Source organism: Hypanus sabinus, chromosome 2, assembly GCF_030144855.1.
Source record: "Hypanus sabinus isolate sHypSab1 chromosome 2, sHypSab1.hap1, whole genome shotgun sequence".
Classification (NCBI taxonomy): domain Eukaryota; kingdom Metazoa; phylum Chordata; class Chondrichthyes; order Myliobatiformes; family Dasyatidae; genus Hypanus; species Hypanus sabinus.
The window spans coordinates 168,200,398-168,224,992 of NC_082707.1; the positions used below are offsets into that span (position 1 = coordinate 168,200,398).

The window sequence follows — 24,595 nt, forward strand, 5'->3', positions numbered from 1 at the left end:
GGAACACAGCAGGCCAGGCAGCATCTATACAGAGAAGCACTGTTGACATTTCGGGCCGAGACCCTTTGTCTGTCCTGACGAAGGGTCTCGGCCGGAAACGTCGACAGTGCTTCTCCCTATAGATGCTGCCTGGCCTGCTGTGTTGCACCAGCATTTTGTGTGTTTTGCTTGAATTTCCAGCATCTGCAGATTTCCTCATGTTTGCAGAAAAGATTTAAGAGCATTTTGTCAGAACGACAGGGCCTGAGTTATAGGGACAATATGACCATTATTGGAACATAAGAGGATGAGGTACAACCTTATAGAAGTGTTTAAAATTATGAGAGGAATAAATAAGGTAGACAGTAACAGTCTTTTCCCCAGGGTATAAGAGCCCAAACCTAGGGAGCATAGATTTAAGATGAGATTAGAAAGATTTGAAAGGGTTGTGAGGGGCAACCTTTTCATGGAGAGAGTGATGAGTAAGTGGAACAGCTGAAGAAGTAGTTGAGTCAGATACAATAGAATGATTTTAGATAGATACATGAGGGGCAGAGCTTAGAGGGAGATGGGCCATCGCAGAAAGCATTATGGTCAGCATGGACTGGTTGGGCCAAATGGCCTGTATCCATACTGGATTTCTTTGTAATTCGATGTGATCCAAAAGGAGGAGAATCCTTTGAATCCTCCAGTACCAGCCTCTCACCATCTCAGTTCCCACTTGCCCAGAATCCCTTCTCTCCCCTCCTGTTGACCAGTGAACATTTTCATGAATTCCCATGTGCAGCTTATCTGCCATAAATTCATGGTCCCACTCATAAGCTAGATAATGTATCTGAACAGTTTTATTTAAACAAAGCCAGGTCATAGAGATCCACGTGACCTCTATGGTTGCACACTCTTATGCACTATATGCTCTGAACTCCTTTTACCATCAAAGCTATGCTATTTTGAAAACAACGCCACGGAAAGATTTGAAGACTGATTTTACATTTCATCTTGAAGTTAGAATACACCTTTGAATTATTGTCAGTTGTAGAAATGAAAATAAAGATGAACATTTTGACTTGATCCTTCAGGTCCTGCGGTGCAACGTCAAATTCAGGTCCAGAATGGGCCACCCCCTGAAGATCAGGAAGCACAGCGAAGGTAAAGTGCAGTGAAACATTTTCTGTATGATTATTGAAAATAAGATTTCTATATTTTGTACTGAAATGTAAGGCTGAAGAAATATTTGTAAAATAACTAACTTAAGCAAGCAATACATCATTGCTGTTAACAACAGGGAAATCTAAAACTGCTGCCGATGGAGAACAGTGCAACAGAAAGTAATACATGAGCATTTATAAATAAAAATTTTACCAACTATGTAACTTAAGTATTGTAAGATCTGCAGCGCAAACTGACCGATACAGGTTTTTAAAATATATTTTTTCAGAAAACAAAATACTTTTTCAATGTATCATATTCTGGGCACATTTTTACTTTGTTTACAGTACTACAGCTGTATAATTTAATATGACTATGAGAGCTCTTCATCCTGCAATGAGTATACACTTGAAATTTAGATGATGAAACATAATGCTATATCCTTATTCGTCCACTGACTAGCACTAACTCTATTACATTTGAAGGCTAACTAAAGAATTAATGTATTTTTCACTCTGCTTTTGTTCTCAATTCTCCACTCTTGTACTGAATATTTTTCCAGTGACAATGCAGGTTGCTTAGGCCTAAAAACTGCTTAATATGACAACTGGTCTAGGAAACTGGCTATCTGAGATGATAATCAATATTTTATGAAACTGCTAAATTTTGGAATCATGTATCACGATACATTGCCTTAAGGTATTTCAGCATAGGAATTCTAGTTCACCATAAAGGATGCAGTCGATGATCTTTGCAGCAGAGTACCAATAACAGTGATAGTTGCTCACCTGCTGCAAGCTTCAGCCGGATCTAATGGGGGGGGGGGGGGTGGAATCACACTTTCAGGGCCATCAAAAGCATACAGTTTAAGTTGAAGGGTGACAAACAGACCAAGTATGAGATAAACTGGAGAAGAATAAGGGTGGATTTTGAGGGAATGATGGTGTCGTGAGATCAATACATCCAGTGGATTGAGGGTCTTGGGAAGACATGAGATTGGAGCTGATGTGGTGTGGGGACGGGGGAGGTGGAGAATGAGATCTGTTGTGAGGAGTGGGGAATATAATATACAAAGGCAATAGCCTAAAGGGTGATAGAAAGACATCTGATAGATTTCCCAGTTGAACACTATGATAGGAGGACCAACTTGACCTAGTGCTGCCCTGAAATGGTTACTGATTAGATAGCATGGTCCAGTTCTCCCACAGTGCATTATATAGGGAATGGCGCAAACAATGTGCAAACCAGGTATCACATTTTTGTCTGATGTAAAATATGCCAGAAATCATCATTATCACATTTCACTCTTGAGGAAAAATTATTTTCAATTGCATGACATCCGGAAAATGCCATTATATAATGTGACTTCCTAAAATAAAAAGCTTCAACATTCTAGCTTGTGATATATCAGTTTCAGAGACAACATTAGGGGCTTTGCTAAGACTGCAACTATATAAAGATTATCATGGTGAGCCAGATTATAATCTCCCCAAAGTCATTTTTGTTTCGTTTTGGTGATTCCCAAAGCAGTGAATTTAAGCAATATTATAATAATGTTTATTTAGCTTTACATTGTTACATTTATTTAAGTTTAAACCATGCAACTGGTAAAATTTGTTTGCTAATAAAATTGAATTTCTTTTGCGCCTCCATCTTAAATGGATTCTGTCAATAATTATTTTGAATAACTTCTTTAGGCAAATAATGGAACAACGACATGAGCAAATGGAAAGAGATCGACGGGCTTCCATGTCTGGTGAGGAGTTCTTGAACTTATTCATGCATGGTGCAGTCTTGAACTTTGTTTCTTTAGTCAATTTCCTTATGGATCATTTCAGCGACAGTAATAAAATGGTAAAGTCCTAAGGGATAAGATTATGAAGTTTTGCATCAAAATTATATATGGGCACAGAGATAGGAATGAACAGAGGCATCTAGGGAGATACTTAATACAAAGTTGCATTTCAGGAGGAAACAGATGCCCAGCATTTTGGATCTAATCGGGAAGAGTGTGTGGTAGTGGGAGAGGGAATCTTATCAGCCCTTATATGCTCAAGGAATTTAAAAGGGTTAGGCAGCCCAGCACCAAAAGTGGGCATGAGGCTACTTACAAATTCTAAGCAGATGTAGGATGCTGATTGAAGCCCATGTGCAAATATACAGGGTTTGTGATATACACACTTGGTCTAGTTAAACCTGGCATTGAGCATTTCTCAGGGGAGCACTGGAGCCCATTCAGAAGTTGAAACTTTTTTTGCTGTTGCTCGCAAGAGAATGGAAATGCAGAGGAACATATAAATGACAAGAGGGCCCAAGAGTAAGCATTGAGACTGGATGCAAATACAAATATTACTTCTGTTTGTTTCTGCGTACCAACTGAGCTGTAGAGCTGACAGTGTTGGCACATATTAGTAGGTCAATATACTTTCAGTATTGCACTACAGTTTGATCTATGAATCCCATCGGTGTTTGTACACAACAATAGGCTAATAGTAGAGCCAGTGTTTCCATGGGCATTACAATAGTTCACACTATCTCATGGCAGAGGAGTTAGTGGCCTAAGACTGATATCCCTGATTATGGAGACGGGAGCTACTATGTATGAATAATTGTCTTGTGATTGAAATTAAACTATCACACCACTTTTACACTACATGCTGAATATGATAAATTCAATGGCCTAGTCTAGGGGTGGCAAACCCAAAATAGCAACAATTTTCTGAAAAAAATTCTCTTAACTGCCATGGATATTTTGAACAGAGATTACTATTGATTAATGAATTAGTAACAATAATTATGGACTTTAAGGAAAGAAATGAGTTCTATCACTTATGTGTATTGACTAACTATTAATATCAGACAGATTGAAATAAATGAAGCATTTTTGAAAATCTACTCAGAATTATTAATATTAATCTTTTGAAAAGACATTTGAAAAATATCATTATTTCTAAGAAAGTATTGCTAACATAACCATTTACTATCCAAATACTGGTAGGTACACCAGGTGTGTGAAGATTTCAAAATATATCATACAATGTCATGTGTTCTCACAGCCAGTTTAAGATGCTCCTTGTGAAAACGTTTCACTGCTCTCAGGTTGTAAAATCATTCTCTGCTTTATTTGGCAACTAGGATAATTATTATGGACCGTTATTTTATGGGTCGGGTTTAAAAAAATCAAGGAGCAGCACTGCATGGCTCATGCCAACCAAGTTTTTGTGCATGCCACCTTGGGCGCCTGTGCCAGTTTCACCACAGCTGATCTAGTCAGTATTAACTTTACTGTTCTCTCAGAATCAAGATTTATATTATCAGCATGTATCTGTATCTGTACTGTATTGCTCTGTAACTTATAGTCAATGTCCTCCAATCTATACATTCATTTTCTCCATCATGCCCTAACAAACACAGCTGTAAACCTCACATCTATAGTGCATAGCTTACGTACATTGTCATGATAAACATAAAGGCCAAGCACCTTACACAACATTCACTCTCTCTTGTAGGTTTTGATCTTACACATTCAGAGGCAGCACGAATAAACTGTGGGCACCCGAATGTTCTGAATTCCGTGCACGTCACTGCTGGCTCTCCACGAGACTCCTTTTGCTGAAATCACGAACACTGACAGGAGTGAAAACACTTAAAATGTTAATGTTCTCTAAACTAATACTATCTCTGCATCAACCCAAACTCCAGTTAGATGGTGTAATCATGGACCAGCTAACAAAATTACATCCTCGTACAAGCGCAGTCTTCTTTCTCATTTCAAGGCATACAGTCAATGCATTTCACAAATGTTGGTGCCGTAGAGGTAGCCACTACATACAGTGATTGGTGCAGACAGCAAGGATAGATAACAAGCAACTTCTGCTGCAAAGGTCTCATGAGGATTTCAGTAAGGCAAGCTGTAAAAGATTCAACAGTGTGATAGTTGGCTGTTGTAAAAATGGTGTGATATAATATACAAGTTTGGTTTGGAATGTTTATTCTGTGTTGGCTTTCATTTTGGCATTGTGGTAAAGGGGACACTATTATAATTAATGACAGGGAAGAGCAATCCAGGCTGTATATGCATCATTTCAGTAGATCAGTTGTCAGCTAGATGACACTTCACAGAGCGGCTTAGCTTTCAGTACACATATGCTCTGTACCTATGTATTTGTTACATGTTGCGGTCATTACCCATGTCGTAAGGTACTCAATCCCAAATAATCACCCTTGCTTTACTATGCTAACCCATTATATTTTACACAGTGGACTAGCGAAGGATGAAGGTATCTTAATTAGAGCTGGCAGAGACCCACTCACGTTGTTTTCGGAACAGCGTCTTCCCCTCTGCCATCAGATTTCTGAATGCACATGAGCACTGCCTCGCTATTCCTCTTTTGTGCTATTTATTAATTTTTATTATAATTTATAATAATTTTTTCATGCTTTACACTGTACTGCTACCACAAAGCAACAATTTCATGACATAATATATGTCAATAATAATAAACCTGATTCTAATTCATACTGACACCAGCTTACATAACTTGTTGTTTTGACCTCATATCAGTTTGATATTAAGAGAGTGAAATTCCTTTCTGTTTTATTATCAGAAAGAATTGTGGTCTTGAAACTGCATGCATGTAATTCACACCATCCTGTGCTAGAGATTGTAACCTAGGATCTGAGGGGGAAAAATTACTGCCTGTTGTAATTGTGAATAAGTCACTGAACACTCAGTCTGGTAGAAGGAAAAGATCTGAATTCATCACGGCAGACAGGCACTTTCATGGAGACACTCTTGAGTAGAATAAGCCCATAAGACACAGCAGCAGAATAAGGCTATTTGGCCCATTGAGTCAATCATTGCTGATTTATTTTCCCTCTGAATCTCATTCTTCTGCCTCCTCTCAGTAACCTTTGACGCCCTTACTAATCAAGAACCTATCAACCTCCACTTTAACAATACCAAATGATTTTTATTTAATGTTTCACTGATATTTGAGTAATATTGTAAGTATATTGTTTGACAAAACATTCTTTGTTGTTTACATAATTCATTATGGGTTATATTTAAAAGTACGTGAATGGCATATGTCATTACACCACCATGTCATTAGTGTGTGCCTCACTAAAGTCAAAACTAAACTAAAACACATTCTCCTGGATTACAAAACATTACAATGGCTACGAGTACGTTTTAAATGACCTGCGATGATGACTGTTCCTGCCTGTTAAAGCACAGCGTGATGTTTGAGCTTTTTAAAAAAGCACAGCAAGACATTTGAGTTCTTAAAAAACTGTCGAGTTTTTAAAAAAGGCAGAAAACAGACTAGATACATGGGTTCATAAGCAGTGAGTACCGGGTGATAACAACCAAAAATGTTTTTAAAGACCAGAAATGGATGGCTACATTGAAAAGATAGATACTGTATATTGGGTTGCACGGGGGATAACCAAATGTTGTATACTGAGCAAATTGAACAGTATTTTGAAGGAAATGAAATAGTCAATGAAAAGTAAATGCTAATTGTACTGAGTGCATCGGATTTAAAAGTTTACAGTTTGTTTAGATGTCTAACTGCTCCAATCAAGCCAGCCAAAATGAGCTTTGTTAGTACAGTAAAAGTAATGCAGGAACATTTAGAACAAAAGCTATTGTTGATTGCAGAACACATTAGGTTTCATAAGTTGAATCGAAAGGAAGGTGTGGAATATTACAAGAAAGCATTCAAAAACAGCTCCTAACTGAAGTACAACTTACATTTAAAAGAGCAGTTGAAATTGCTGTATCAATGAAAACAGCAGACAGACACAATTGAATTGCAGTCAGGAATGAAAATGAGCATGAAAAAAATTGCAATATCCGAACAGAACCTGGCTTGGCTGAACAAATTGTGTTTCCTTTTGGCAGGGGCTCACATAACCCAGACTAATGCAGCTTTAAAGGTGAAACATGCAGAAAATGCAATAAAGTAGGACACATACAAACAGCATGTCAGGCAGACTGCATAGGGAAGAGAAAAAGATGATAAGTCAAGTTGCACTTTCAAAAAGGGTGTTAATTTGCATGCTGTTGATGAAAAATTCTAATAGTGATGAGAGAGACACAGGACAAGGTAACCTTGAAATTTACAATATGAAAACTAACAAGAGACAAGCAATATGGCTTACACCAGAAATGGATGGCTTATTAATTAAAATGGAATCAGACACTGGCTCGGCTGTTTTCGTCATTGGACAAAATGAGTTTTATACACCAAAACAAAATGAGTCTTGCATCCTATAGATCAAGGCAGAGGAAAGGTTTGCCTGTTTTTAAACCTAAAAATGCAGCAAAATTGTTACTTTTTTCTGAAGTTCAAATACTCCCCTTAACGAGAGTTCAATGTTATATAAGCCTGTATCTTAACTTCTATATGACCAGCACATTCGTAACAACAGCATGAAATACGATTCACTTTGAATAATTCTATTCCTTAATTCTCTGCATATTAACCATGAGCATGTCACAATTAAAAGTATGATTTTCCGCAGGAAGTAAATATCCTACAATATGTAAAAATGAAAATATAGTTGAAAATCCCTCTCAGCATGGTTTTTCATCTATGATTAACACTCTTTCAAAGATTCTTTACAACTCATGTTCTCAGTATTATTTTTATATGCAGTCTGTCTTTTGCACATTGGTTGTTTGAATTTATTTGTGTGTTTTTGGTAAAAATTCTGTATTTTCCCATAAATATCTGCAAGTAAATGAATTTCAGGGTAGTATGTGGTACCATATACACTCAATGGCCACTTTATTAAGTACTTCCTGTACCTCATAAAGTGGCTACTAACTGTAAGTTTGTGGTCTCTGCTGCTGTAGTCCATCCACTTCAAGTTCTGATGTGTTGTGCATTCCGAGATGTTCTTCTGCACACTGCTGTTGTAATGCATGGTTAATTGATTTACTGTTGCCTTCCTGTCAGTTTGAACCAGACTGGCCATTCTCCTCTGACTTCTCATTAACAAGCCTTTTTCTCCCACAGAACTGCCACTCACTGGATGTTTTTTTCTTTTTCCGCACCATTCTCTGTAAACCCTAGAGAATGTTCTGCGTGAAAATCCCAGGAGGTCAGCAGTTTCTGAGATACTCGAACCACCCCATCTGGCACCAACTAACATTCCGTGGTCAAAGTTACTTAGATCATATATCTTCCCTATGTTAATGTTTGATCTGAACAACAACTGAACTTCTTGACCATGTCTGCATGCATTGAATTACTGCCATTTCACTGGCATATTAGGTATTTGTATTAACAATAGAATATTTTAAACTTTGTTTATGCTTCTCTGTTTTGACTTTTTAAATATATTTTACTTATTGTTTCTTCTCTTCTTTTGCTTCTGTTGCTTAGTTTCTACCCTTCAGATCAAAGTTGCCCGCTCCCCTTTCCATAGCCAGTCTCCTCCACCTGAATATAACACCTACAGTGTAACCATGTCTACTAAAACTCCCTCTCCACCTTCTTATACCAGAGCCTCCTCCTTTGATTCTGCAGCTTCTGCTAAACGAGTGTTTGCTGATGATCCTTGCCACCTTCCATCCAGTGGAATTTCTACTAAATCCTCACTTCTTAGATCCTCTTCAGTACAATTATCTACTTCCCTAACTTCTACCTTATCTCCTACGCAACCAAGTCATGGGACCATGAGTCGACGTATTAGACAGATCCCATTATCCCTGACCTCCACTCTTTTCCAATCTTCAACTTTACAGCCTAAACCTGTTCATCATACATCCTCTCCACTTCCTTCATTGCCCCCTGTGACGATCGCCACACCTCCTCACAAGGCTGTTGGATCTCAGCCTACAATTCCAGATTGTCTTTCATTAACTCGTCTGCATGATGAGAAGATTAAAAGGTCAATGGGTTCTGCAGTGCAGTCAGCTTCATCTGAAACAAACCAGAGGAGTCATGATGAAAATAATATTCTACCATCAACTCACCCTGCCTTTTCCAGGCCAACAAAAGTAAAGAATGCAGAGGGCTCTTGCACATTAAAATCTGGTCTTGAATCTCACATGCCTATTTTAAGTGGTCCACCTTTCTCTTACATTCATCCTCAGCTACTAGTTTTCTCATCACTTTCTGCACAACAGCTTTACAAGTCCCGTTCACACTTCACTACATCTCCTCCATTTCATGCTGCCTTCTGTGAGGCAGCAATGTCCATGAAGACCTCATCTTCTATGACATCAGTCACTACAACTGCTATTACCCAGTTGGGTAAGTGGTGCTATTGCTAGCATCATACAATATATTTGTGTTGTTTGCTCAAAACATCTCATTTTATTTTCTATTTCTTCTCTGCTTGGCTTGAATATTTTTTACTTAAATGATTTTTGATATACAAAATTTTAAAGGACTACTTTAATGAGATTTGTTTGCAGTTTTACACTATTTTAATTTAAGGAAATCTTTTAGTAATTGTAGTGCCTGTTTTCTATCTTCTGTTTTTCTAAAAATATTGGAAATTTGTGTCCTAATTACAGGTTATTATAATATTCCAACACAAATGCTACAAAGCAGGATTGTTAAGCAATTAGCAACAATTAGCAGATTCACTCATCTGATTTGTTTCTTCCTGAAGATGTTATTCTTTTCCACTTAATACTTTATTTGAATATAGACAGAGAAGGAAAGAATTGAATGTTTTATGGTGTAACTATAAAGCAAGCAAACTATATTTTCATCTATTATATTAGTCCTTTAAAATAGCCCTTATTAGAGGGGAAGGTGCATTTATTAACCACCTTTCTCAAAAAGTATCCAAGAATGATATATTAATGGAATTAAACATATGACACATAATTTTAACCAGTAATTTTAACTTGCACTGAATAACTAACCACAGAAGTAAAGCTTAACTATAACCAGCAATAAAGCATTAACATTTTACGGAGTTTAATCTAGTTAAGCATTTACTTGTTTTATTGGTGTTTGATAACATCTTGACCATTTTGCATAGACATGACGCTGTTGAAATAGACTAACCCTGTTCTTTTTTTTAACTTTTATTTCAGCTCCCCCTGTTCTTCCTGGAGGACCCCATACACAACCTACATGCCCCCCACCACTTCCTGCTGGTGGTCCCCCACCACCTCCACCACCACCAGGGCCTCCACCAGCTTCTGGAGGTGGACCACCTCCTCCTCCTCCATTGCCAGCTTGTGGAAGCCCTGGAGCTAGAGGTGATGAGGGACACTCAGCCTCAGGACTAGCAGCAGCAATCGCTGGGGCTAAACTAAGGAAAACTAGCCGGGTAGGAGCCTTGTTTTTCTTACAAACATTTTTGCACCATGTAAGATACTTGGAAAGTTGTTTGTTGGCTCTATTGATGAATGGGTGGTACACTGATCATTCTCCTTCTAAGCCCTTACGTGGCAAAATGAAATTTAGATTCTTATGTAACAACTTAACATTTAATGTTTTATTTAGCTTATTACATTCAAGTAATGTTGATTTTGAAAATTATTGTGTATTATTTATCATCAAAATGTGATTAGAGACTTAATAAGTGCTAATATTTCAAGATCAAGAACTACAGTATTAGACTGTGCAGTGAAAGATTTTGCTGTGAAAAAAATATTGGTAGAGGGATTACTATTGTCACGCAACACAGACCATGGCTCTTATGGTAGTCTCTTTGGGGTAAGTGAATAGAAATGGTCTTAAGCTAACCCAATTTTTCACCTGTTAGATACTTTTGTTCACTTGCTTTAAAGTAATAATTCAACAACTATGATTCAACATTAAAAATTAAAGTTATTTTACTACAGAGGTGATTAAACTTTCAAGCTTTCAAGCATTTTGACAATTACAATAAATTCACGTGTTTGCAGACAATGTGTAAAAATATTTTTAAATGAGTATATATATAAAATACACACACAGTTGGCCCTCCTTATCTGCGGGGGATTGGTTCTGGGACCCCTCGCAGATACCAAAATTCACGGATGCTTAAGTCCCTTATTCAACCTGTCTCAATCCAGTGGACCTGAGGATCAGCAGAACCCCAGACCTTATTTAACCGGTCTCAGTGCCGTGGACATTAGGACCCGGCACCAGAGCTCTGAATGCACAGTGTTTCTGTTCACAAAAATAATCGTGATAACGATTGAAAATAAAGTGGAAATAATAAAGCAATCAGAAAGAGGTGAAATGCCATCGGTCATTGTAAGAGCGTTAGGCTACGTCGGTCAACGATTGGAACAATTTTAAAGGATAAAGTGAGAAAGGCTCTGCCCCGAGGAAAGCTACAATTATTACTAATCAACGCTGTGGTTTAATTATTGGGTTTTGGGGTTTTGGGTTTTTGATCCTCCACGTCAACCCAGCACGGTGGAGAGCGCACTCCATAGCGATCTGTCACTAGATCGAGCTCGGGAATTTCCCAAGCCCGGCGCTGAAACATACATTCTTAAGTGTTTTATATGCATAGAAATATATACTATATATTAAGACAAACGTTTGACTAATTGACGCTAAATAATACTGAATGTATCTGTTCCAACTTACTTAGTAAGAGAACTTAAGATTTTTTTTATCCCGATGCACGATAACCCACACACATCCTCCCATATACTTTAAATCATCTCTAGATTACTTATAATACCCAATACAGTGCAGATGCTATATAAAATGGTGGTTATACTGCATTGTTTAGGGAATAATTACAAGAAAAAAAGTATGTACATGCTCGAACAACAAGTGCTGGAGGAGCACTTCCAGGTTTTCGTGATTTGCAGATGGTTGAATTCGCGCATGCGGAATCCGTGGATAAGGAGTGCCGACTGTATATATATATATATATATAAAAGGTGAAATTAATATCTTAAGTTGCATCTGTAACACTATATAATTTTGACCCTTTTTTTGTAGTTTAGAATTTCCTGGCAGTAAGGGTGTGTTCAGATTAATCTCTGTTCACAGAAATGCTGAAAATTCAAACCTGACAGAGGCCACATCCTCTGACTCAGCTGTCTGTTAAAAGTATGAATGTTTCTAAATCACTCTTATTCATAATGTTCATGAAGTATTTATATATATATTTTTTTTTTTTAAAGTGGAAAAAATTATGAAATATAAAAGTGCATAAAATATTTATATAAACTCGATTAATTAAAAATATAAATTATCTAACATTTAATTGGGAAGTTGCTCATCTCCACAGAAGTAAATGAAATCACTGTCCCAGAGTGGGGTCTGATGGTACAGATTTACTATTCACTAAAGGGGAGTAACTGGAACATTGCTGTACGTTTGGGACTTGCACTTGGCCTTGCGGAGTCGAGCAGAGGAGCCCAGTTACCAAGAGCCCAACCTGTCAGGCTGTTTAGAATTTACACGTTAGTGTAGGAAATATGAACTTCCTGACACTTACAGAGGGGAATGCTGGCATTTACATACAAAATGTTTGGCATTTCTCATGAAAACCAAGGAACGACCTAGAAAGAACTTAATGGAATGAATCCTGAAATGGGTTAATAATAGCCTTCTGCCTAAAACATTGTTTTGTTGATAGAATATTCAGCAATTTTAATTTTCATTACAATATCTGTCACTTAATTGTCAAACTTCATTCACAAAAATCTGTAATTTAAGAACTAAAACTTGTTCTTGCTTTATCTTACTAACAACATTTTGACATTTGCTTGAAATGCATATAAAATACAGGCTGCATGCTCACCTGAATTAATTATAAGCTTGTAAATGTGATAAGTCATTTTCTTTTGTTAATTAATAACTCTTTGAATTAGCTTGGAAACCCCTGATTCAGAGGGATATGGAGCAATGTAGGCAAATAGCATTAGCTTAGGCAGGCAACTTCATTGACATGAGTATGCAGAGCTGATGGCCCTGCTTCAGTCTTGCATAATTCCATGAATCAGGAAGGCAATAAGGTGAGTGGAGGAAAGTTCAGGGAAGATATCAAGAAGTAGGTGTTTTTTACACAGACAGTGCTAGGTGCCTGGACTGTTCTGTCAGAAATAGTGGTAGAGAGGCTGATACAATGGGGACATTTAAGGGATTTTTGGATAGGCACATGGATATAAGAAAAATGAAAAGCTATGGGCTGTGCAGAAAGGAATAATTAGATTGACAGTGCAGTAAATTTATAGAGATTGGCATAACGTTGTGGGCCAAAAGGCCTATACTATGCTGTACTATTCTGTGTTCTAATATGGGTATTCTTGGATCAGCTGTTTATTCAGTTCAGAAAACTTTTCTTCCTCTGGATTCAGTAGAACAGAAAATTAGAAAGAAAATTACATAATGATTCATTACTGTTGTTATTATGTCTGCCCATCTGTGGCTGAATTTGAATTTCACTACCAGAGATGTTAATACAAGTTGGCAGTTTTGTCACCCATTTTATTCAAATTTAAAATGCCAGCTCAGTATTGAAAGCATATAACTGTTCTAGATCTCCTGATGTAAATTTATAACACCAGCACTGTATACTTAAAATCAATAACCTTCTAACCCAAATCACTCATATATTTTGATGTTTAAAATCCATTTGCGTCAAGTGCACTGTAAGTTACATCTAAGGCATATTTGCATGCAGCTGACTGATTTAAGGTAATGTGTTTTTTCTTTAAAATGTAATAGACACTCTACTCATTACCATGAAATTTTAATAATTTTACAAGGTTGTTGCCTTATTTTATTTGCATTACATGGATTTATTACAGACACTCTTAAAAATTGTAAGTGGAACTTCATTTTCAAATATTGTGTTAAAAGTCTAATCATGCTATCAATATCGTTTTAATGTTATGCAGCTTCATAAGCCCTCAACACGGCCAAGCAATTGCAAGTATGTTGTGCCACCCATCATCAGAACACAGGGCCCACACCCTTGCTTTTTCATAAAGGGGCATAAACTCTGTTTAAATTGTCAATGCATTCATTGATTGCCTTGAATAAACTTGAACCAGTAGTGTTTAGGAAAACAGTTCTGCATGATGCCAATGAAAAAGGTAATTTGTGTAAAGCATGTCACTTGAAGTATAAGTTGGCTTTCTGTGGTTCCTTTTCACCAATTTTGAATACTAATTTCTAACATTATTTTGCAGTGTGGAGAACATTTGTGCATTCTAACTGCCCATGGGAAAAGATACTGAGAACAGGCACCTCAAAGAATCTTTCATTCCTCTTATGAGGAGGATTTTGAATTAATTCTTATTACCCCTTCTCACCAAAACCTCAAAATTAAAATATTCACATGTTAGAGAAATGTAGCTATTATTGAATATTAGTTTTTCAATCATGAATTTGTGTCTCTTTATCTGTATCTTACATTGAATGTACTTGTACAGTTAAAAGCAAGGATTGATTTTGGTAAAACATATTGCTGATGAAATTCAATAGCTTGTTCCATTGTTGTCGATGCCCATCTAGCGCAACCACTTAGATGTACCAGAATTATTCAGCAGTGAATGTATGAGGAGAGGTGGTGCTAAATGATTGGTTCAACAGCGAAGCTGTTGTTCTTGGTCCATACAAAATTATGGAGATTGTTGGAAGCATATGGTGGAAGAGTTAATATAATATACATGTGTGTGTGCAGATTGATGCAAAATATTAGTAATTGTTCTGCTTTTCTTCATCTTTTGCAGCCTGAGGATGGTTCAGGAAGTTCAAGTCCTGGGGGAGTGTCAAAATCTGACACCAATCGAAACAGCTGTGGGGCAGCACCTTCTGGGGGAGGACTGATGGATGAAATGAATAAGTTACTAGCAAAACGGTATGTGCTTATCTTGTAAAAGGTACATCCTAATCCAATGAATAACTTGAAGCTATGTTTATATTCCAGTATAGTACCATGTACTCCAACACAACAGGAAAGTGAAACTTACTTAACTGATGCTGTTGGATAAAATACTAACAAGATGGGAGGGATATTTAAGTCTAAGATGTACAAGACAGAGGTAAAATATAATAGAGGAGAAGTAGTGGACATAAATGAGGAATCAAAATTCTAAAGGTATACAAACTAAAACAAAAAGGGATTTGAATGAACAATGAGAAGAAACTGTCAAGATATAATGAAGAGGAGTTAAGAAAAGTTAAAGTGTTTGAAGTAAGATTGGTAATTAATGGAATGGGAGCAGCAAGGGTAAACAAAATAACAAGCACCCAGGTACAAAGAGGTATAGTCAACATAGATTATTGGAGATGAAGAGGGCCAATAGAATGCAGGGAATGGGGAGATGCGTTATATATACTTCACTTCTGTTGTAACTGTGGAAAGGAAAATTTGGATGGTGTGAATGCCAGACAAAAGTCTGAGTAGGTCATCAGTGAAGATAACTATTCAAAAGGAAATTGACTGTGAAATAGATAGGTAGCATTGCACAGTTGATACGTTTTATGATCAACATCTAATGAGGTCATTCCGTATGCTACACTCATTAAGAGCTTGCCTAGGGAAATTAAATCACATGGTTCTGACCTACACCTGTTACTGGGAATCTTCAAACAACTAATGCTACTTTCTCTTTAGCAGCTGGTATATAGAGCATAAGAAGTAGGAACAGAAATAGGCCATTCGGCCCATCAAGTCTGCTCCACCATTCCTTCATGGCTGATTTATTATCCTTCTCAACCCCATTCTCCTGCCTTCTCCCCAAAATCATTAACACCTTGACTAATCAGGAACCTGTCAACCTCCACTTTGAATATTCTCAATGACTTGGCCTCCACAGCCATCTGTGGCAATGTTTTAGACAGATTTTCTTCCCTCTGGCTAAAGAACTTCTTCCCCACCTCTGTTCTAAGTGGATGTCCCTCTGTTCTGAGGCTATGCTCTCTGGGCCTAGACTCCCCCACTGGGGTTGTGGATAGTGTAGAAAACTGGAAAACTAGAAAACTATACACCAGTGCAGATATAGGCTGAGTAATCACAGATGGAGTTTAACCCAGATAATTGTGAGGTGCTGCACTCTGGCAGGGCAAATACAAGGAGGCACTATACTACTAAGGGCAAGATCCTTAACAGCAACACACACAAAATGCTGGAGAATCTGAGCAGGTCAGACAGCATCTATGGAAAAGCGTTTCAGCCCAAAACGTTGACTGTGCTCTTTTCCATAGACGCTGCCTGGCCTGTTGAGTTCCTCCAGCATTTTGTGTGTGTGTGTGTGTGTGTGTGTGTGTGCGTTGCTCAGATTTCCAGCATCTGTAGATTTTCTCTTGTTTGAGATTAGGTCCTTAACATCGTTGCTGAGCAGAGAGATCTTGGAATCCAAGTTCATAGCTTCTTGAAAGTGGCTACACAGATTAATAAAGTGGTTAAGAAGGCTTATGAAATGTTTACTTTTATTCGTTGAGGCACTGAGTTCAAAATTCGGGAAGTTATGTTATAACTTTATGTGGTTAGGCCACGTCTGGAGTATTGCATTCAGTTCTGATCACCCTACTGTAGGGAGGATGTTGAGGCTTTGGAGAGGGTGCAGAAGAGGTTCACCAGGATGCTGCCTGGTTTAGAGGGCATGTGCTATCATAAGAGGCTGAATAACTTGGGTTGTTTTCTCTGGAGCGTCAGAGGCGAGGGAAGATCTGATAGAGATTTACAAGATTATGTGAGGCATAGAGAGAGTGGACAGAGAGTATCTGGCTCCCAGGGTTGAAATGTCTAATACCAGAGGGTATGCGCTGAAGGTGAGAGGGGGTAGGTTCAATGGGCATGTGAGGGATAAGTTTTTTACTCAGAGAGTGTTGATGCCTGGAATGTGCTGCTCGCTATGGTGGTAGAGTCAAATGCATTTGAGACTTCTAAGAGATGTTTGGATATGCAGCTGGATGTATGAAAGACGGGGGGATATGGACACAGTGTAGGTAGGAGGAGTTGGTGTTTGAGTATATGTGATTTGCTCTTTAGTTGGTTTGGCACAACTTTGTAGGCCAAATGGCCTGTTCCTGTGCTGTACTCTTCTATGTTCTTGAATATCTCAGTATTCAATAGGTTTCAATGAGATTTCCCCCCTTATTCTTTTAAATGCCAGCAAGTGCAGGCCCAGAACCATAAAATGCTCATCATACATTTACACTTTCATTCCTGTGAACCTTCTCTGGACCCTCTCCAAACTGCTCATAATACTCCAAGTCACCAATGTCTTATAAAGACTGAACATGACATTGTTGTCCTTATGTTCTAGTCTTCTCAAAATGAATGTTAACTTTGTTACCACCGACTCAGCCTGCAAGTTAACCATTGGGGAATCCTGCACAAGTACTTCCAAATCCCCTTTAACCTCTGATTTTTGAATTTTCTCTCCATTTAGAAAATAGTCTATGCCTTTATTCCTTCTTCCAAAGTCCATGATCATACACTTCCCTACACTATATTCCACCTGCCACTTTTTTACCCATTCTCCCAATTTGTCTAAGTGCTTCTGTAGACCCCTTACTTCCTCAACATTATCTGCCTGTCCACTTATCTTTGTATTATCTTTGCAATCTTAGCCACAAAGCCATCAATTCCGTCATCCGATCATTGACTCATTGACATATAACATTAAAAGAAGCGGTCCCAAATGTTTTCCCTGTCCAAGCTTACACACACACTGCAGCCTGCTGCAGGGAAGCCACCTTGGTGAAATTAGCTTTAATTTACTTTCTTACCTAGGCTTCTTCAGGTTCTTCTCCACAGCACTGATTCCTCCCCACAGCATTGATCTCTTGACATTCCATCCACTGATCTCTTTCAACCAATCCACCCACTCTCCCCAAACACCCACTGATCAGCCCCCATCTTGGACACCTGGGCCCCATCCAGTTTTCAAGTAGTAGAGCGACAACCAAAACAGTTATTGGCTTGTTGAATACATAATTGTATTGATGTTGTAGTTATATTTCATTGTCTCCAGGTATAGATACTGGTAGCTTAAGATATTGAAACAGATTGGAGGAAAAAAGAACAGAAATATGAACTATATTTTTCATTGTGTAGGAATACTGCTGTCTAATAAATTTTAGATGTCTCTAAACAGTCTAAGATTTGCCTAGGAATGACTGGCCACTAAGTCTTAGCTTAGTAATACATAAGTAGGTCAACACCACAATAGATAATGGAGCCATTAAGTACTGAGAAAGACACTGGAACACTTTGCATAGTTTTATAAAGAACCAGTCAGATGTAATGAAATTAATTCTTTTGAGGATCTGCTGGAGTTTACATTTAAGAGGAGGATGCAATTTGGCTTTTCAAATGCACTTTCAGAAGATTATTTGATTTCAGTATAATCCAGTATATTTAGATGAGTAAAGATTACAGCTATTAGACTCTCATGCATTTAGCATTGGTCACAATATTTGACTATCTCCCCCAAGTACTTATAAATGAGAGTATTAGGTTTAAAAGCAACATAATTGTCTAGCAAATAACATTGATTAAATACCAATTGGATTATTATAATTAAAATGTTAAATGATGGAAATATTTAGTAGTCAAGCTGAATCAGAATGATAACAGAGAAATGTGAGATTAAACAAAAAAGCAGGCTAAACCAAGCAATACAATAAGAGTGCCGTTGCTGTAAATCTGCAATAAAGAAAATGATGAAAATCTACAGCAGTATTTTAGGTCAAAGACGCATCATCAGACTGAATCTAAGAGTGACTAGCAATCAATAGAGGAAAGAAATTTGAAAAAATAATGAAAAGGTGAGGTGCATCAGAACTTAGAACAAAATCTGTTGCCAATGCAAATCATACTTGCTAAGAAAATTAATTGGAATAGTCTCCAGCATATGATCACAAGTGCTGGGGGGGGGGGGGGTAGTGGCGATGGTATGGTAGCAGGACAATTTATATTCTCAACATAGTCATGTTTAAGCAGAAGAAAATAAGATAATCTCCCAAGAGGATACAGCGGATTCCAGTTAACTGGCCCATCAGTTAATTGGGTCAGCCACGTATTTGGGACAACTGCTTTTGGCACAATTGCTTTCAAGAAGGAGCTAGATAGATATCTGATGGATAGGGGAATCAAGGGATATGGGGACAAGGCAGGGACTGGGTATTGATAGTGAATGATCAGCCATGATCTCAGAATGGCGGTGCAGACTCGAGGGGCCGAATGGTCTACTTCTGCACCTGTTGTCTATTGTCTAACTGTTCAAGAACAGAAACTCAGAAAATAGCTGGGATTCCCTTTGTATATTTGAGATACTGAGCTATTTAATTGGGTCAGGAGATGGTTACCATGGTTACCAAAGTTTCTAATTAACATCAGTCATGTCCACTTGTGTGGCCATTAGACATAACACCTTGCTTAGAGAGAATGGTTTTCAAATAGTGCCAGTAGCATGTGTTTGTGTTCAAAAGGCAGTGGTTTTTGTCACTGCTAGTTGGTGAGAAATAAACAATAAGACAATTCAAAACTGTTTTGCTTACTTCAGTTTCAAGCATTCAGGTTTGCTGATGTAGAAATGGCCATGAGTGAAAATGAAATGATTTCACACTTCAATAATTTAGGAACTATGAAGAATTTGAAAGTACCAACAATCATCTTGAATGTTACAATGAAAATGAAGATTTGGAAAATGCAATCATTGAAAGCATTCTATCTGCACTAGGTGCCTGCTCTGATTTTGTTCATTTACAGTCAATCAAAAGAACACGACAGCATAGAATGGATGAATTTCTTCATTGATAACTATTAGGAACTACAGTTTTATAGTACTATGGTAATAGTGTTCTAATTTGTTCTGTATTTCCATTTAAATACATAATTTGTTACTCAGTTAAAAAGTAGTTGGTCTATTTTTATACGTTTTTAATTATTTCCATGAAACTTTAGCTAATTGGGACACCCATTTAATTGGACCAAAATGTAATGGCCTTGAAGTGTCCCAGTTAGAAAATCAACTGTATTCCAACAAAATTAATAAATTGTGTTTTTTCTCTTCATTCAGGAGAAAAGCTGCCCAACAAACAGATAAACCAAGTGACAAAAAAGAGGAGGAAAGCCAGAATGTGTGTACTCAGCTTTCTTCTAGATTGATTGCATTCATAAACCTTTATCATAGAGTCAAGGAGTGACATAATATTGAAGTATGCCCTTGGGATTACCAGGTCCACACCAAGCATCTATTTTCACTAATCTTACACTTTCTTTAATCATTCTGACATTTTCATCATCTCTCCCCAGATTCTACTACTCACTTAGACTAAAGGCAATTTACAGCAGCCAATTAACCTACTGACACACACATGTTCGTGATGTTGGAGGAAACTGATGTATCTAGGGCAAACCTCCATTGTCAGAGGGAAAAGATGCAAGCTCCATACTGATAGCATTGGAGATCAGGGTTAAACCTGGGCTGTTGAAGTGTGAGGAGCAGCTGTTCTAGCATCTGTCATTTCACACCTGTTAGTCAAATGTAAATGAGCAAACTAATGTTGCATATATGAAGACAGTTGTATTTCTGTTTCCCTGACATGTTCTGGAAAGTTTTGTAAATCTAATTGATAGTAGAATACACTTTGTTGCACAATAATTGAATACTCTTAATCACCATTTGCACATTAACAAAAAATGGAGTAGTGGAAGAATTTTTTCAATACAAGAATAGAGATAACTAGTCTCTTCACTATCATTATTTTCATCAGGAGGATGCAAGCCTTTCACCTTCACCCAATTCACGAGGACCTGGTTTGCAGAATTCAACAGGTGAAATCTATAGTCTGTTCTTTGTAGAATTTTGAGTATGTAACTGGTTTAATGTACAGGGTATCACAGACCTTTTTGAAATATTGTATGTATAAAATCTGTGCTGAGTTTGTCGAAGAATGGGGATGTAGTTTTGCCGATTAGAGAATAGCTGCTGTTTATATACAAGAATCACAAGGACCATAAGGAAGAAGAAGATTATTTTGCCCTTTTAATAAATTCATCTTGCAGGTTCCTAAGAATGCTTCAATTTAGCATAGGATGATTTCTAAATTATTCTGCGGTTTTTGTCATTTTTGGTTCCAAAATGGATCATTCTTTGTATAATGTAGAATTTCCTGACATTATCCTAACTTTTCATATTATCAATTTGAATCTGTGCACTATAAGATACCTCTTCCATTTTCTTAATCTTATAAGCCACTGTAAAAATGAAAGGTTTCTCAAAGTTGAAGCTGAGTGTTTTGTCATATGCTGGAACAAATATATGCATATTTGCATTGAAAAGCTTACTTGCAGCTGCATCACAGGCACACAGCATCATATGCTATGCTCAGCCTTCAAAGTGTGAGCCTGATCAATATTGTGGTACTTCACTACCTGCAGCACACAACTGTATTCTGGAAGTGGACATAACCACAGTATGTAAGGTGCACTCAAAGAAACAATGCATCGTTGAATCTTGATACTGTCTGACATACTGCCTTTTAATGATATAGCTTAGCTTTCTATTCACTTTGGTGTTTTCTGCTTTGCTTTGCTTTGATTAGTTACTGAGATGAGTAAGAACCATGCATCTCCTTTGGAGTTTCCTTAGTAATCTTTATACTATTTATGAAGTACATGTGTCATCTAATATTTCTAGCAATGTGCTGCACTTAGCATTTTCTAAATTGAGTTCCATTAGCTAATTACTGCCAGAGTCCATATTCAATCCAACCACTCTGATACCTCCAAATCCATCAGCCATCTTCTTTACCATCCTTTGCAATTTTGTTTACTTTGTATCAGGTTTCAAAATCTAGGTCATTTGTGAAAATTGCTGCTAACGTGGAACTCTGAGGCACCTCACCCGATAATCCTAGCCGTCCAGATAGTACGGTTTTAACCTATCACACATTTAATTACACAGGAGTGTAAGAAATAGAAGCAAGGATAGGTTACTACTCAGTGAGTGAGATCATGCTCAGGCCAGGTTCTTTGACAAACCCAATATCCTTTGATTCCAATAATATCCAAAGATCTGTCTTTAATGTATGAAAATACATTTTTCAGAAGCTATCCTGAAACTATATGGTAACTATGCATTAATAACTTCTGCCAAATGCACTCTTGAATTCTCATCCAAGTTTAAGAGCTTTTCACAATCCACTTGGGTTATCTACAAGATCAAAGATCAAGCAACAGTTTTCTTTCATTGAGTCAGAATATTATTATGTAGATTATTGTTACAGAGATGACATACAAGTTTATTTCTTATTTTTAAAGAACTTTCATTGTTTTTCGAGGAATGGAAATAAAGTGATACAGTGCACGTCTGTGAACCCATGGACACTACTTCACTGTTTGTCTTGTGCTCTATTTATTTGTTTGTAATTTATAGTAATGTTTCATGTTGCACTGTGTTTCTACCACTAAACAACAAATTTCACATTTTTAGTGATAACAAACCTGATTCTGATGTAATTAAACAATAATCAGCAATAGGAGACGGACAGTGATGGTATAGGGTTGTTTCAGCAACTCATTCCTTTGACTAGCGGCGTTCTGCAAGGATTAGTATGGGATACTCGCTGTTTGTAATGTGGGTGTGAGAGGCAAGATCTAACTTCGCGGATGACACAAAGATGAGTGAAATTATTGATAGTCAGACTGCAGAGAGATAATGAAATGCACTGAAAAATGTCAGATGGTGTTTAGTCTAGAGCTTTGGAGAGTAGTGAATAATAGAGGGATCTTGGAGTACAAGTCCCTAAATCTTTTGATGACAGCAATGCAGGTAGGTAACTTGGTTAAGAAGGCAAATGGGATACTATCATTCATTAGTGGGGGCACTAAACACAGAAGTAGTGAGGTTATGCTACAACTTTATAAGACTTCTTACCCCTCCACCACCAGATTTCTGAATGGTCCATGAATTCTACCTTTTTGTTTACTGTTTATCTATTTTGTAATTTATAGTAATTTTATGCACTGCCAGAAGACAGCAAGTTTCATGTCGAATAAGGCAATGATGATCACCCTGATTCTGATTCAGACTTCAGTCAAGCCTCTGCAAGAGTGCTGTGTACAGTTCTGGCCACCAACTCAGAGGGAGGATTTGATTAGCTCTGAGGAGAATGCAGAGGAGTTTCACTAGAATGGAACACTTCAGCAATTCAGTTCTTCAGTCCTGAGTGGAGACAGTTAAACATCAAATAGTATAACACAGGGATAGGCCATTTAGCCCATCTAACTAGTCTCATCTGCCTTCACATAATCTTCAATCCTCCCTTCTTTGCCTGTTCATACACCTGTCTAAATTTCTCTTAGATGTTACTCTTATACCTGCTTCCACTATATCCCCTGGCAGCATGCTCCAGGTATCTGCAACTCTGTGTAAAAAAACTTGCCTCATAAATGTCCTTTAAACTTCCCTCATTCTCTCCTTATAGCTGTGCCCACTCATAATTTACATTTCAACCAGGAAAGACTACCTATGTAATCTGTGCCTCTCCGTATTTTATATACTTTAGTCAGGTCACCCCTCAGCCTCTGCTGCTGCAGAAAAACAATCCAAGTTTTTCCAACCTTTCCTAGTAATATTCTCAATCCAGGCAACAACTTGATGAACCTCTTCCATATGCTGTCCAAAGCCTGCACATCCTTCGTGTAATGCAGTGACCAGCGCAGTACACAATACTCCAAATGCAGTGTTATACACAACAGCCAATGAATGCAAGTATGCTGGAAGTTTTCTCTACCACCCTCTCTATATGCTGCCATTTTCAAGAAGCTATGAACTTACAACCCAGGATACATCTTTACATCAATGCTGTTATGGTTCCTGCCATTTACTCTTGCATAGCTTCCTCTTGCATTTGAGAGTTCATACTTGTCTGGATTAAACTCAGCCTGCCATGCTTCTGCCTGCATTGCCAACCGGTCTATATCCTGTTGAATTCTTTGACACTCTTTCTCAATATCCACAACTACCAATTTTTGTGCCATCTGCAAACTTACTTATCAGCCGATCAACCTATTTGTCCACCTGCACTGTATATGACAAGAACAATAAGGGTCACATCAATGATCCTTGCAGCACACCACTGGTTACAGACCTCCAGTAAGAACAATAACCTTTCACCACTACTCTCTGTCTTCTTTGGCCAAGCTAACTTTGAAACTCATCTACCAATTCTCCATGGATCTCATGTGCCCTTAAACTTCTGGATCAGCCTATCATGAAGGACCTTTGAAAGTTTGCCTAATGTCGATATATGCAGTATCCACTGTCAAGCCCTCATCAACTTAACTTGTCAAAAAAACAGAATCAAGTTTGTAAGATGTAACCTCCCTCACACAAAGCCATGCTAATAGTTCCTAGTGAGTCCATGCTTATAGATGATGCTTCTTTTTCTCTATTACCTTCTAAAACATTGGAATAACGGATGAAGTGTTTCGACCAGAAACATTGACCATCCATTTCTCTCCATAGATGCTGCCTGACCTGCTGTGTTCCTCCTGCAATTTTTGTGTT

General features: G+C 37.7%; 1 protein-coding gene across 7 annotated transcripts in view; it reads left to right on the forward strand.

Annotated features, from left to right (window-relative positions):
- Positions 1–24,595, forward strand: part of LOC132386690 (ena/VASP-like protein) — a 251,111-nt gene that overhangs the window by 211,713 nt on the left and 14,803 nt on the right. For all 7 annotated transcript variants that reach the window (XM_059959060.1, XM_059959050.1, XM_059959057.1 and 4 more), the window contains 6 exons: positions 1,059–1,128; positions 2,826–2,884; positions 10,196–10,434; positions 14,798–14,925; positions 20,099–20,159; positions 20,796–20,856. In XM_059959060.1, coding sequence (XP_059815043.1) covers positions 1,059–1,128; positions 2,826–2,884; positions 10,196–10,434; positions 14,798–14,925; positions 20,099–20,159; positions 20,796–20,856 — 618 coding nt within the window. The remainder of the gene's footprint in view (positions 1–1,058; positions 1,129–2,825; positions 2,885–10,195; positions 10,435–14,797; positions 14,926–20,098; positions 20,160–20,795; positions 20,857–24,595) is intronic.